This window comes from Heterodontus francisci, chromosome 6 (assembly GCF_036365525.1).
Source record: "Heterodontus francisci isolate sHetFra1 chromosome 6, sHetFra1.hap1, whole genome shotgun sequence".
NCBI lineage: Eukaryota > Metazoa > Chordata > Chondrichthyes > Heterodontiformes > Heterodontidae > Heterodontus > Heterodontus francisci.
In genome coordinates, this window is record NC_090376.1 from 20,902,628 (window position 1) to 20,915,699 (window position 13,072).

A 13,072-nucleotide genomic window follows, 5' to 3' on the forward strand; every position below is an offset into this window, starting at 1 on the left:
CCCCTCCCCCTCCCCCTAAAACCTATCTCTTTGACCAAGTTTGTAGTCAGCTGTACTAATATCTCCCTATGTGGTTCGGTATCAAATCTTGTTTAATATTCTTGTGAAGACCCTTGGGAGGTTGTATTACGTTAAAGGCACGATATAAATGCAAGTTGTTGTTGCATTGAGTCTTCTCAAAAGTTGAAAATAAACTTTCATTCTTGTTGGCCATGAAAATCCCAGGTTCGAGCCCTGTCCTGTATTGAATTATTGGATCTCAGCGGTAGGTACAATTGACCTTAACATGCTTGTGCGAGAGGTCTTGCTACTGATCGGTGTTTAGTACCTCTTGTTGGAATTGGGATAATGCATGCAAGGAGTGAGTGTCCGACCCATTTCCTGCACTTCTGCCCTTGCTCCTGCCCCTCCCTCCCAGAACTGCAACAGGGTTCTGCTTGTCCTCACATTCACCTCACCAGCCTACACATCCAAAGGATCATCCTCTGCCATTTCAGCCACCTCTAGTGCGATGCCACCACCAAACACATCTTCCCCTCCTCTCCCCTGTCAGCATTCCGAAGGGATCATTCTCCACGACGCCAAAGTCCACTCCTCCATTAAACCCGACACCGCGTCCCCTTCCCACGTCACCACCTCATGCAATTGCAGGAAGTGTAATACCTGCCCTTCTACCTCCTCTCTCCTCACTATCCAAGGCCCCAAACATTCCTTTCAGATGAAGCAGCGATTTACCTGTACTTCTTTCAATTTACTATACTGTATTTGCTGCTCACAATGTGGTTTCCTTGACATTGGGGAGACCAAAAGCAGATTGGGTGACTGCTTTCCAGGCTACCTCCGCTCAGATGAAAACATGACCCCGAGCTTCCAGTCGCTTGCCATTTTAACACACGCCCTGTGTAATGCCCACATCTCTGTCTTGGGCCTGCTGCAGTGTTCAAAGCAAGCTCAAGGAACAGCACCTCAATTTTCTGATTAGGCATGCTATAGCCTACCGGACTGAACATTGAGTTCAATAATTTCAGAGCATGACTAGCCCTTTTTTATTTTTATTTTGTTCCATCTTTTCTTTTTTACCATGTGCCTGCCTACTGGTTTTTTCATGTTTGTGCTCTTGGCTAGGGCTGCTCATTATTCTGTCATTAATACTCCCTCTGCACTAATGCTTTGTCTTTCATCACAGTATTAGAACACTCTCTTGGCCTTTGCCCCATGACCTCTTTGCCAGTTATTCTCTCTGGCCCTCTGTCCTATCACACCTTTCCTTTTGTTCTCTTTCCCCCTCACCCCTGCTTTACTTGCTTAAAACCGATTACATTTCTACCCTTTGCCAGTTCTGATGAAACATTAACTTTGCTTCTCTCTCCACAGATGCTGCCAGACCTGCTGAGTATTTCCAGCACTTTTTGTTTTTATTAAAAAAAAATCAGGCTGTGCTGCCACTAATTGAATAGCCTATTGCCACTCACTGTTTAAGTAAGTGCAATAGCGAGTGGTGACTGGACAAGGTCAATGTACTCGGTTGTGAAAAAAACTCTTTTAAAGCCTGCAGGATCCCAGAAACATTGAAATCAATAGTTTATGGAAGCATATGATTCCAGAAAAAAAATTGTTCACTTATCTGTATTAAAATAGCAATTGACTAAATTCAGTTTCAGCTAATGTTCAACAGACTTGGCGAGGAGGGAGGGGAAAAACTGCCTAGGATGGTCAAAAGACCAGCAGAAATTCCATTCTGCCCCTCGGATGAATGTAAATGATCCTGGATCACCATTTGTGGAAGACCAGGAGAACTCTCCTAATGGTTTAGCCAACATACATCCCTCAACCAATTCTATATAGATTGGTCATTTATTTTATTTCTGAATGTGGGACCTGGTTCTGTGCAATTTGGCTACCGCATTCACCTACATAATAAGTGACTGTACTTTAAAAGAAATACATTTGCCATGAAGTGCTTTGGGACATCTTGAGGTGCTATTTAAATGAAATTTCTATTTATCGTTCTATTTTCTTTAACAGAGAAAGAAAATCTTAGCTGTTTGTTGTAACTGAAATGTTGACCTGACTGTGATTAATGCAGACAAGGGATCACAGCTAGGGACATCCTGATTTATATAGTTTAGTGTCATAGCATCCTATTTAAAGAGAGGCATGCACAGCAATCATCTTTAACTTCTTAGCTCTATGGCCCCTATACCCATGAGGAAATAGATTGAGATTGATCAAATGCATCTCTTGCAGCCAGAATTGGAGGGAGAGATTCTGAGTTCAGATCCAGCACAGGTGAAGGAACAGTGTACAAGTCTTCAAATTTATTTTCTAAATTGATGATTGCAGCAGTTTTTGCAAAATACTTCAAGTATAATTTTATAGTCTATAAACCTCAGTGTTGTTTGATCTGGAGCATTTGGTGAGCAAAGTATCTGCTGTGTACATTTAGTTCTCTCTTTGAATAGTTTGGTGAGAGATAGGGAAGCATCTGGCATTGTCAGAGCCCATGGGGCGAATTGTACAGATCCCCTGACGCCAGCGGTCATTGTCATGGTGGGGGTTGCGGGGGGTGGTGGTGGTGGGGTGGTGGATGCTGGAAAATGCCTCTGGGAGAGGCATGCCACGGGCCTTGACACCGGGAAGGCCCGGCCACATATTGCCAGTGGTGGCGAGGCCTTTTGGCGTTCCCCCCTCCACCACACCACTCGGTGATGGGAGCAAAATTTAAATAAGTTAATTTATTAAAATAAATGAATTGATTACTTACTTGCTCCCGCCGTCCATCCCTGTGTGATATTGGTGCTGGTGGCTGGTACTCCTGCGCTTTTGGATTGCCGTCTGGGAAACCGAGGCATAACACTGGGGGGGGAGTAGGTAAGTTTTTCAGTGTGGGAGTGGGGGGAGCGGAGTCAAACTAATCTGATTGGTGTAGGGGATGGTGGGAAGGTGTGAAGTTAAAAGCTTATGAACTTTGCGGTGGTGGGGTGGGGAGGGGCAAGGTTCACAGGTAAGTATTTTGGGGGGGGGGAGAGGGCAAGGAATTAATTTTGTGGTTATTGTGGTGGGAGAGGGGCTAGAAACATTTTTTTTCAATACAATTTCAATTCATTATAATCTTTAAATATTAAAATTAAATGGAAGGGCTCAAAGCTTTTTAAAAATTGCCTCAACGCCTGTGTAAAGGTTGCTGACGCCATTGCTGGGAATGGACTGCCCGCCCCCTCCACATCATCGGGGGTGGGGGGGTCCGCTCCGGCCATTTAAATGCGGTCCGTGCAGGTGGACTGCCGTAGTTTATGTGCGGCAGACTTGTAAAATGCAGCCCCGTGACTCAGTTGTTTACAGCTGTCTGCTGTGCCTGCCAAAAAAGCTTTGCAAAGGTTTCATCAGGCAACATTTTATCATCCACAGATTTGTACTTGAATTATTTGTACTGTTGTATACAGTTATAATTGCTTCTGCTTTTGCGCATTAACAGGTATAGTTCTATTTTTGAGCCATATCTGTTTTATTTTATACTTGGCAGACACTGAAGGAAAGAAAGCCTTTTTGAGCATTCCGCTGAGCACTAATTCAGGGTTTTTGACATGTTTATTTGTTGTGACTCCTTCCACTCCATTTGAAAGTATATGTATGTTCTCTTCAAATACTAAAAGATTTGCTTTGCTGCTTATTCGATTTAATTGCAGGTAAAAAAGTCGTTGATGTAGCTGTTGGATCCACACACTGCATGGTACTGACCGAAGATGGTGAAGTTCATAGTTGGGGCAGCAATGATCAGTGTCAGCATTTTGATACTCTGAGGATAACAAAACCAGAACCAGCTGCTCTGCCAGGGCTAGATACAAAGCACATTGTTGGTATTGCTTGTGGGGCTGCTCAGGTAAAGTGTCATTGAATTTCAACTACACACCTGTATCCTAAGGTTTTGTTAAGAAATTTTAAATTATACCCTACTTATTGGCAGTAGGATTCCAGTAATGGTGAGTGTAAAATTTGCATGCAATGCTTACTTGAACTGTGAAAAAACAAGCATCAGTATAGCTAGTCGAATTGTGTCTGGAGACAGTATTTTGAGCTATATAACTGATAGTCCCTGGGGTTTTCTTAGTAGTGATAGTGGTGGGATTTCTGGAGATGAATTGTGACAGTTTTGCCTCTTCCTTCTCGAATGCACTTAATACGAGTAAATTTCCAATCAAATGATTTATCTTGGGAAGATGGGAAAGTGCAGGATCATAGTCCATCTGACCGGTCCCAAAAGACAAAATGCGCTCATTTGACCACTCTCTGAAATTTCTGAGCAAGTCTGCCTGAATTATTTCCATACTTCCTAAGCAGTCGGTTCCACATGTTGACCACTTTGTGTAATGTAGTTAAACCTAAACCATCTGTGCACTTTAAAAAAAAAAATAAAAAATAAGCTTGAGCCTGTGGCTCAATTGGAGAATTGGTGGCGATCTCAAACATATCAAGTTTAATTTACTTATTCCTGTTAAAAAAAAAAAGGAATACTTGAACATTTCTAGTTGATTTTAATGGTATTTTTAGATCAGTCTTTGTTAAGGCAGATGATGGGAATTTTTTGTAATTGTTGAAATGGAGTGAAAATGCATCTTAAAAATCATAGAACTGTTTTGTTTTCACTTGCTGATTACTTTTTCTTCAAAGCTTTGACATTTGTTAAGTTAGTTAGATGGGTTGCATTTCTCAGACTTTATCCAAGTGGCCTTCATTCTCATGTCATTCTTTCTTGGTGAATGTCAATGGGCTGAATTTTATCAGCCTCTTGACGAGCGGGTTGTGGTGGCAGGGTTGGTAAACGTCTGCGGGGAGCGGCCCGCCGCGGCCCATGATGTCGAGAAGGGCCCGCTGCATATTATCGGCATGGGCGACCTTAAACTGAACCTGAATGATATTTAAATTAACTTACCTGCAGGTGGCGGCCGTCCCACGCCGGTTTTACAGCAGCCGTTTGTACTTTGCATGCCTTTTGGAGCTCCGTGTGGAGTTCCAAGATGAGAACCTGGTAGGGAGGGGGGAGGAATAAAATTTTCAGGGCAGGAAGGGAGGGGGAGCAGGGACAACACTGTTTCTTGGTTGTGGGAATGTTGGGAACGGGTTGAAGGGCAAATGAAAGAAGGTTGGTGGGGGGGGATGTTCAGCTAGGGAATAAAGTGAGTTTTGTCAGTGAGGGCCAATTAAATGACCATTGTCGAGGAGTGGTTGGGGAAGGGCCTTCACATCATTATATATTTTACAAAAACTGGCACTACTGTAATTTATAAATTAAAATCTGTGTTAATGGCTTAAAGTCCTTTAAAAATGGCGCCAACACCTGTGCGGTGGCGCGAGCGCCATTGCTGGGGATACGGCTGCCGTCCCCTTACATCATCGGGGGATGACATTCTGCCCCCTCTATTTAAATCAGCCCCCACGCGTAATATCGCGGGGGCTGTGCGGTGGCCCTTCCATGTTGGAAGGCAGAGTTCAAAGTGCGCCGCTGCGAAGTGCGGCACGCGAATAAAATCCAGCCCAGTATGTTTGACGATTCAGAGCATCATACCTGACCATGACTTATCCTCAGCTGACATGCCCATCCTCAACTCACTAGGTTCCAGTATTCATGAGCATTAGTTTCAACACTCTCTAGCTCATGGATGATGAAGCCAATTAGAACATACTTGTAGCTCTTTTATCGGGAGATGAAACCTGGTACCTTCCTGGTCTGCATGTCATTTTACTCATTTGGACTTGTTCAATGAGAGAGTCAAAAGTGGTTTAAATTTTCCATTGTAAGTATTAATTCTAGATAATGTATCAGCAAAGTAACAGCATTACAGCTGCGCAAGTTGGCTTTGTATATAATATTACTTTTTGTTGCTTTAGAGCTTTGCTTGGTCTTCATGTTCGGAATGGTCAATTGGTCTTCGTGTACCTTTTGTTGTGGATGTTTGCCAGATGACGTTTGAGCAACTTGATTTGCTATTGCGGCAAGTATGTGAAGGAATGGATGGTAGTTCAGACTGGCCTCCACCACAGGAGAAAGAATGTATGGCCGTAGCAACACTCAATCTACTAAGGCTTCAGGTAATGGGATGTCTGCACCTTAATCAAAGGCTCTGTGTTTCAATTCACCACGTTTTAACTTTTTATTAATGTTAAAGGTAGCTGCTTAAAACTGAAATTATTCTAAGAAAGAACCATGGTTAAATTCAACTGCAAAATGTAATTTTTTAAAAAAAATTAAATGATTCACTGTGATTTTAGTTCTTTGCAGCTATGCATTGTCTTGTCTGTATATCAGGCAAATGGACTGACCAGAACTAGCATTTTTAAAATTGAATAGAATTTTGCCTGCCTTTTAAAGCTGGGGGTGTGTGTGGTGGAGATGAAATCTGGCAGAGAAACAGACTGAATATATAATTTAGTTTTGTTTTTATTCTCTATCTAGCTTCATGCTGCTATTAGCCATCAAGTTGACCCGGAATGCCTTGGTTTAGGCATCGGCAGTGTTCTGTTGAACAGCTTGAAACAGACTGTGGTGACTCTTGCCAGCAATGCTGGGGTTCTTAATACAGTGCAATCATCTGCACAGGCTGTGTTGCAGAGCGGCTGGTCTGTGTTGCTCCCTACAGCGGAAGAAAGAGCCAGAGCCCTTTCAGCATTGCTGCCAAATGCAGGTAAGGCTGTGATTCTTTTTCTTATGAGGGATGTTGTTACAGAAAATGGAAACTGTTCCATCCCCTAGTAGTAGGTTCCAGGTCAGTTAAAGCATGCTCTGATGTATACAGAAGCTCTCATCTATTTTGTCCTAACAATATACCTCAGCTCCAATTTCAGAAGAGTGCCCTTATTGCTTTTCTGACAAGGTTGCCAATTAGTGCTAAATTGGGGGCAGGATTTTACTTCCCACAGAACCCTGGTGAGAATTACTCTTTGGCCTAAACTTGAACCCAGCTTGCTGGGTGAAAGGCCAGTATCTAACTCACCGCACCCCCAAGTCCCCTGTGCATTGACACAAAAATGTAAACCTGTTAGATTTTTGTGCATTTTCAGAGTTATATCATTTTTTTTGTTGAAAATTAAGTTTCAGGGAATGAAATGAATGTAAGTCCAGGTCGTCGGTTTATGATTGATCTTTTGGTGAGCAGTCTGATGGCAGATGGAGGCTTGGAATCAGCATTAAATGCTGCAATTACAGCTGAAATGCAGGTAAAAAAAAAATTTGATATTTCAGTATTCAGACTGTCTTCAATTATTTAGTGGCTAAGGGGTACGTTAGCATAGTGGTTATGTTACTGGATTGGAAATTCAGAGACCTAAACTAATGAGCTGAAGCCATGAGTTCAAATCCTATTGCATCAGCTGAGGAATTTAAATTCAATTAATTAAATAGATCTGGAATAAAAAGCTAGACTTGATAATGGTGACGATGAAATTACCAGATCGTCATTAAAAACCCATCTGGTTCACTATTACTTTAGGAAATGAAGTCTGTTGGCCTCACCCAGGCTGGCCGATATGTTTATTTGTTTAGAGATACAGCACTGAAACAGCCCCTTCGGCCCACCGAGTCTGTGCCGACCATCAACCACCCATTTATACTAATCCTGCACTAATCCCATATCCCTACCACATCCCCACCTGTCCCTATATTTCCCTACCACCTACCTATACTAGGGGCAATTTATAATGGCCAATTAACCTATCAACCAGCAAGTCTTTGGCATGTGGGAGGAAACCGGAGCACCCGGAGGAAACCCACGCAGACACAGGGAGAACTTGCAAACTCCACACAGGCAGTACCCAGAATTGAACCCAGGTCGCTGGAGCTGAGAGGCTGCGGTGCTAACCACTGCGCCACTGTGCCGTGATTCCAAACCCGCAGTAACTTGGTTGACTCTTAACTGCCCTCTGAAATGGCAAGCCATTCAGTTGTATTCAAGAGGGTGGCTCACCACCACCTTCTCAAAGGTAATTAGAGATGGGCAATAAATGCTGGCCTTGCCAGCGACACCCACATCCCATGAATGAAGAAAAAAAATTCCACAAGAGCTCTTTTTGCTTTTACCTGTGAAACACTTGTCACGGAACTGGTTTAAAAATGAATTAGCATAATCAAGCAGTAGTGTTGGTGAATGAACTTTTAATAATTGCATAATTTTTCTCCATAACATGTACTTTCTAAAGAGATTAGAGTTCATTTCTACAGTAAGCAGTTAGGAAGGCAAATCCTATGTTGGCCTTTATTGCGGTTGTATACAAGAGTATGACGTCTTGCTGCAAGGTACAAGGTTTGGTGAGAATGTGGTGTAAGTTTTGGTCTCATTACCTAAAGAAGGATATAATTGCCTTAGTGGAAATACAACAAAAGTTCGCTCGATTGATTCCTGGGATGAGAGGGTTGTCTCATGGAGAGATTGAATTGACTGGGCCCATGCTGTCTGGAATTTAGAAAAATGAGAGATGTTCTCATTGAAACTTATCAGTTTCTTAGAGAGCTTGATGGTAATTTCTGAGAGGTTGTTTCCCCGGGCTGGAGCAATCTAAGGGAATCAAGAGGTATGGGATTGAGTGGGAAAGTAGAGTTAAGGTTAAAGAGCAGCCATGATTTTATTGAATGGTGGAGCAGGCTTGAAGGTCCATGTGGCCTACTCCTATTATGTCCTTCTATCCTTGAAACCTCTTGTCAACTTATTCCAGAATACCTAAACAAAAGGTTAAGGAGCTCTGTTGTAAAGAATCATTTGTCGGAAGCTGTACGAATGCGCCAAGCACTAGTTCTTGACATTGTTTAGGAAAATAAGGATGTAAAAATATCCAGAAACTACAGTTTGCTCAAATTCGCATAGCTTCAAATGGAATCCTAATGTGAGTTCTTGTATAATGCATTTAATCATCTTATAGCCACACAAAACATTAAGTTGAGCATAAATTGAAACAGAAAATGCAGAAATACCCAGCAGGTCTGATATCATCTGTGGAGGGAGAAACAAATTTAATGTTTCAGGCCAATAACCTAGACCTGAAACACTAACTTTGTTTCTCTCTCTGCCAATACTGTCTGACCTGCTGGGTATTTCCAGAGTTTTGTGTTTTTATTTCAGATATCTGGCATCCAGTAATTTGCTTTTGTATTATTAATTCGTTCGAGCAAATTTGTTTCTCTGGATGATCAGCAGTGAGCATCAAATAGGCAACGTGTGTGTTCTTGTCTGTTGAATAATAATTTTTTTTTAAGGACATAGAAGCTAAGAAAGAAGCACAAAAAGAGAAGGAGATAGATGAACAGGAAGCCAATGCTTCAACGCTCCATCGGAACAGAACACCACTGGATAAGGATCTCATCAATACTGGCATATATGAGTCTTCTGGGAAACAAAGCTTGCCCCTTGTTCAACTTGTACAGCAATTATTGAGGTACTGGTAAAAATTCTGTTTTTTTTTCTTTTCTAAATTTGCTCCCCGTCACTCCTGAAGCGAGCCATATGTGCTGAAATATGGCTCTACAGGCACCAACCATACTCTAGTGCTTCTCCCAGTCGTTAATCTTCATATGGGATACTGAGTATTAGGAGACTATTGAATCATCAGGGAAATTCACTAGAGTCTGATGTAACCTTCCCTCCGACTGATAGATGTGGGCTAGTAGCAGGAGTGCTGCAGTCTCTCTCCGGATCATTATTTAGTGGTACCATTTTCAAGTTCATATGTGTGGATATCAGCTGTGTTCAGAATTCGTCTCAGCTGTGACGTTTATTGTTTTTTTTCTTCGTTTGTGGGATGTGGGCGTCACTGGCTAGGCCAGCGTTTATTGCTCATCCGTAATTACCTTTGAGAAGGTGGTGGTGAGCTGCTTTCTTGAACAGCTGCAGTCCTTTAGGTGCAAGTACACCAAAAGTGCTGTTAGGAAGGGAGTTCCAGGATTTTGACCCAGCGAGAGTCAAGGAACGGCGATATAGTTCTAAGTCAGGATGGTGTGTGACTTGAGGGGAACGTGCAGGTGTTCCCATGCATCTGTTGCCCTTGTCCTTGTAGGTGATAGAGGTCGCAGGTTTCGAAGGAGCCTGGATGAGTTGCTGCAGTGCATCTTGTAGATGGTAACACTGCTGCTACTGTGCGTCGGTGGTGAAGGGAGTGAATGTTGAAGGTGATGGATGGGGTACCAGTCAAGCAGACTGCTTTGTCCTGGATGGTATCAAGCTTCCTGAGTGTTGTTGGAGCTGCACCCCTCCAGGCAAATGGAGAGTATTCCATCACACTCCTGACTTGTGCCTTGTAGATGGTGGACAGGTTTGGGGAGTCAGGAGGTGAGTTATTTACTGCAGAATTCCCAGCCTCTGATCTGCTCTTGTAGCCATAGTATTTATGTGGCTGGTCCAGTTCAGTTTCTGGTCAATGGTTACCCCCAGGATGTTGTTAGTGGAGGATTCAGCGATGGCAATGCCATTGAACTTAAAGGGGAGATGGTTAGATTCTCTCTTGTTGGATATGGTCATTGCCTGGCACTTGTGTGGCATGAATGTTACTTGTCCCCTTTATCAGCCCAAGCCTGGATGTTGTCCAGGTCTTTCTGCATCTGGACACTGGCTACTTCAGTTTCTGAGGAGTTGTGAATGATGCTGAACATTGTGCCATCAACGAACATCCCCACGTCTGACCTTATGATGGCAGGAAGGGCATTGATGAAGCAACTGAAGATGGTTGGGCCTAGGACACTACCCTGAGGAGCACCTGCAGTGATGTCCTGGGACTGAGATGATTGACCCCCAACAACCACAACCATCTTCCTTTGCTAGGGCCTCTTGATGCCTTACCCGGTCAAATGCTGCCTTGATATCAAGGGCAGTCTCTCTCCTCTCCCCTCACCTCTGGAGTTCAGCTCTTTTGTCCATGTTTGGGCCAAGGCTGTAATGAGGTCAAGAGCTGAGTGGCCCTGGTGGAACCCAAACTGAGTGTCAGTGAGCAGGTTATTTCTAAGCACGTGTCATTTGATAGCACTGTTGGCAACTCCTTCCACCATTTTGCTGATGATTGAGAGTAGACTGATAGGGCAGTAATTGGCCGGGTTGGATTTGTGCTGTTTTTTGTGTCCAGGACATACCTAGGCAATTTTCCACATTGGGTAGATGCCAGTGTTGTAGCTTTGCTGGAATAGCTTGGCTAGGGCCGTGGCTAGTTCTGGATCACAAGTCTTCAGTAATGTTGTCAGGGCCCATAGTCTCTGCAGTATTCTGTGCCTTCAGTCGTTTCTTGATATCACGTGGAGTGAATCGGATTGGGTGAAGATTGGCATCTGTGATGCTGGGGACCTCAGGTGGAGGTCGAGGTGATTCATCCACTTGGCACTTCTGGCTGAGGATAGTTGCAAATACTTCGGCCCTGTCTTTTGCACTGATGTGCTGGACTACCCCATCATTGAGGATGGGGATATTTGTGGAGCCTCCTCCTCCTGTTTAGTTGTCCACCACCATTCACCACTGGACGTGGCAGGACTATAGAGCTTAGATCTGATCAATTCGTTGTGGGATCGCTTAGCCCTGTCTGTTGCATGCTTCTTGCGCTGTTTGATATGCAAGTAGTCCTGTGTTGTAGCTTCACAGACTGCCACCTCATTTTTAGTTATGTCTGGTGCTGCTCCTGGAATGCCCTCCTACACTCTTCATTGAACCAGAGTTGGTCCCCCGGCTTGATGGCAATGGTAGAGTGGGGGGGATATGCTGGGCCATGAGTTTACAGATTGTGGTTGAGTTCCGATTCTGCTGCTGCTGATGGCCTACAGTGCTTCATGGATGCCCAGTTTTGAGTTGCGAGATCTGTTTGAAATCTATCCCATTTAGCACAGCGGTAGTGCCACACAACACAAATCCCAATACCCTGGTAGCTGTTTGGGTAAGGTGATGGAAGAGATCTAACACTCCAGCAAGGAGTCAGCATCTTTAAAAGGAAGGGTGAAGACAGCATTGGGATGTAAAAAGTGAAGAGAAAACAAAATTAATGTATTTTTAAAAGATGTTGAACTGCTTATGTTTTATTTTTAAAGAAACATTGTATCGCAAAGCATAGCTAAGTTGAAAGATATCACTCGCCACATTTCTTCTTCTTTGGACCATGAGCACTTCAATCAAGAGAGGTCAGCTTCTTTGGATCTGTTGCTGCGTTTTCAGCGTCTGCTAATCAGCAAACTTTACCCAGATGTAAATTTCAGTTATGAGACCAATGGATACAGTAAGTGAATTTCTGATAAACTTCTTTCATCTTCCTAGTGCAGCTAATGAGAATCTAATGCAATGCAAATCTAGTTTCTGGGTCAGTTGATTTGATATGGAAATCACTGAATCTGCAGTAAAGCTGCAATGATCTGAGTCCAATTTGGTTTGGAGATTTTGATGGTTATCTCATGTCAACTCTACTGTGGCTCAAGTAGAACAATATGTGATATGTCTGAATAGTTACAATTGGTGGGCATTACTTTGTTTAATTGTGAAAGTTTTTAATTTGATCAATATTTGTATAGTTGGGAGACTAATGTTTTACCTTTTACACAAAGTGTGCTTTTATTTTTTTCGGTTCTAATGTTTATAATTTGAAATTGGCTAACCGACGCAGTAACTATTATTTTCATATTTTTACAGGTCCTGAGCTTTTAGGAGTGGGATCATTGCTTAAAAAATATATTGCCCTTCTGTGTACACACATAGGGGACATTTTGCCAGTGGCAACCAGCATTGCTTCAACCAGTTACAGGCATTTTGCAGAGGTGTCTCGTATTCTTGAAGGAGATTTGACAGGTAACCAATTTAGTGATACTTTTAAAGAAATAATTTAGAAGTTTAAGTGTATCTTTTCTCATTGCACCTGAAATATGCAGTTGCTGCTGTTGATGCATTGTAGAATATGGCTACTCATAGCAGTTGTGACGAAGAATGCGCCTGAAACATTAACTTGTCTGTTGTCTCCTTAGCTGCTTCCTGACCTGTTGAGTATTTCCAGCGTTTTCTGTTCTAGTTTCAAGTTTCCATAACTGCTGTGTTTTATTTGTTGTTCAACCCATGTAACAATATTCAAAAAA

The 13,072-nt window shown here is 42.9% G+C and overlaps 1 protein-coding gene across 8 annotated transcripts in view; it reads left to right on the plus strand.

Moving 5' to 3' along the window:
* herc2 (HECT and RLD domain containing E3 ubiquitin protein ligase 2) overlaps positions 1 to 13,072 on the plus strand; it is a 236,757-nt gene that overhangs the window by 84,676 nt on the left and 139,009 nt on the right. For all 8 annotated transcript variants that reach the window (XM_068033261.1, XM_068033264.1, XM_068033263.1 and 5 more), the window contains exons 15-21: positions 3,687 to 3,880; positions 5,887 to 6,087; positions 6,452 to 6,680; positions 7,088 to 7,212; positions 9,242 to 9,420; positions 12,044 to 12,228; positions 12,636 to 12,791. In XM_068033261.1, the coding sequence (XP_067889362.1) occupies positions 3,687 to 3,880; positions 5,887 to 6,087; positions 6,452 to 6,680; positions 7,088 to 7,212; positions 9,242 to 9,420; positions 12,044 to 12,228; positions 12,636 to 12,791 (1,269 nt within the window). The remainder of the gene's footprint in view (positions 1 to 3,686; positions 3,881 to 5,886; positions 6,088 to 6,451; positions 6,681 to 7,087; positions 7,213 to 9,241; positions 9,421 to 12,043; positions 12,229 to 12,635; positions 12,792 to 13,072) is intronic.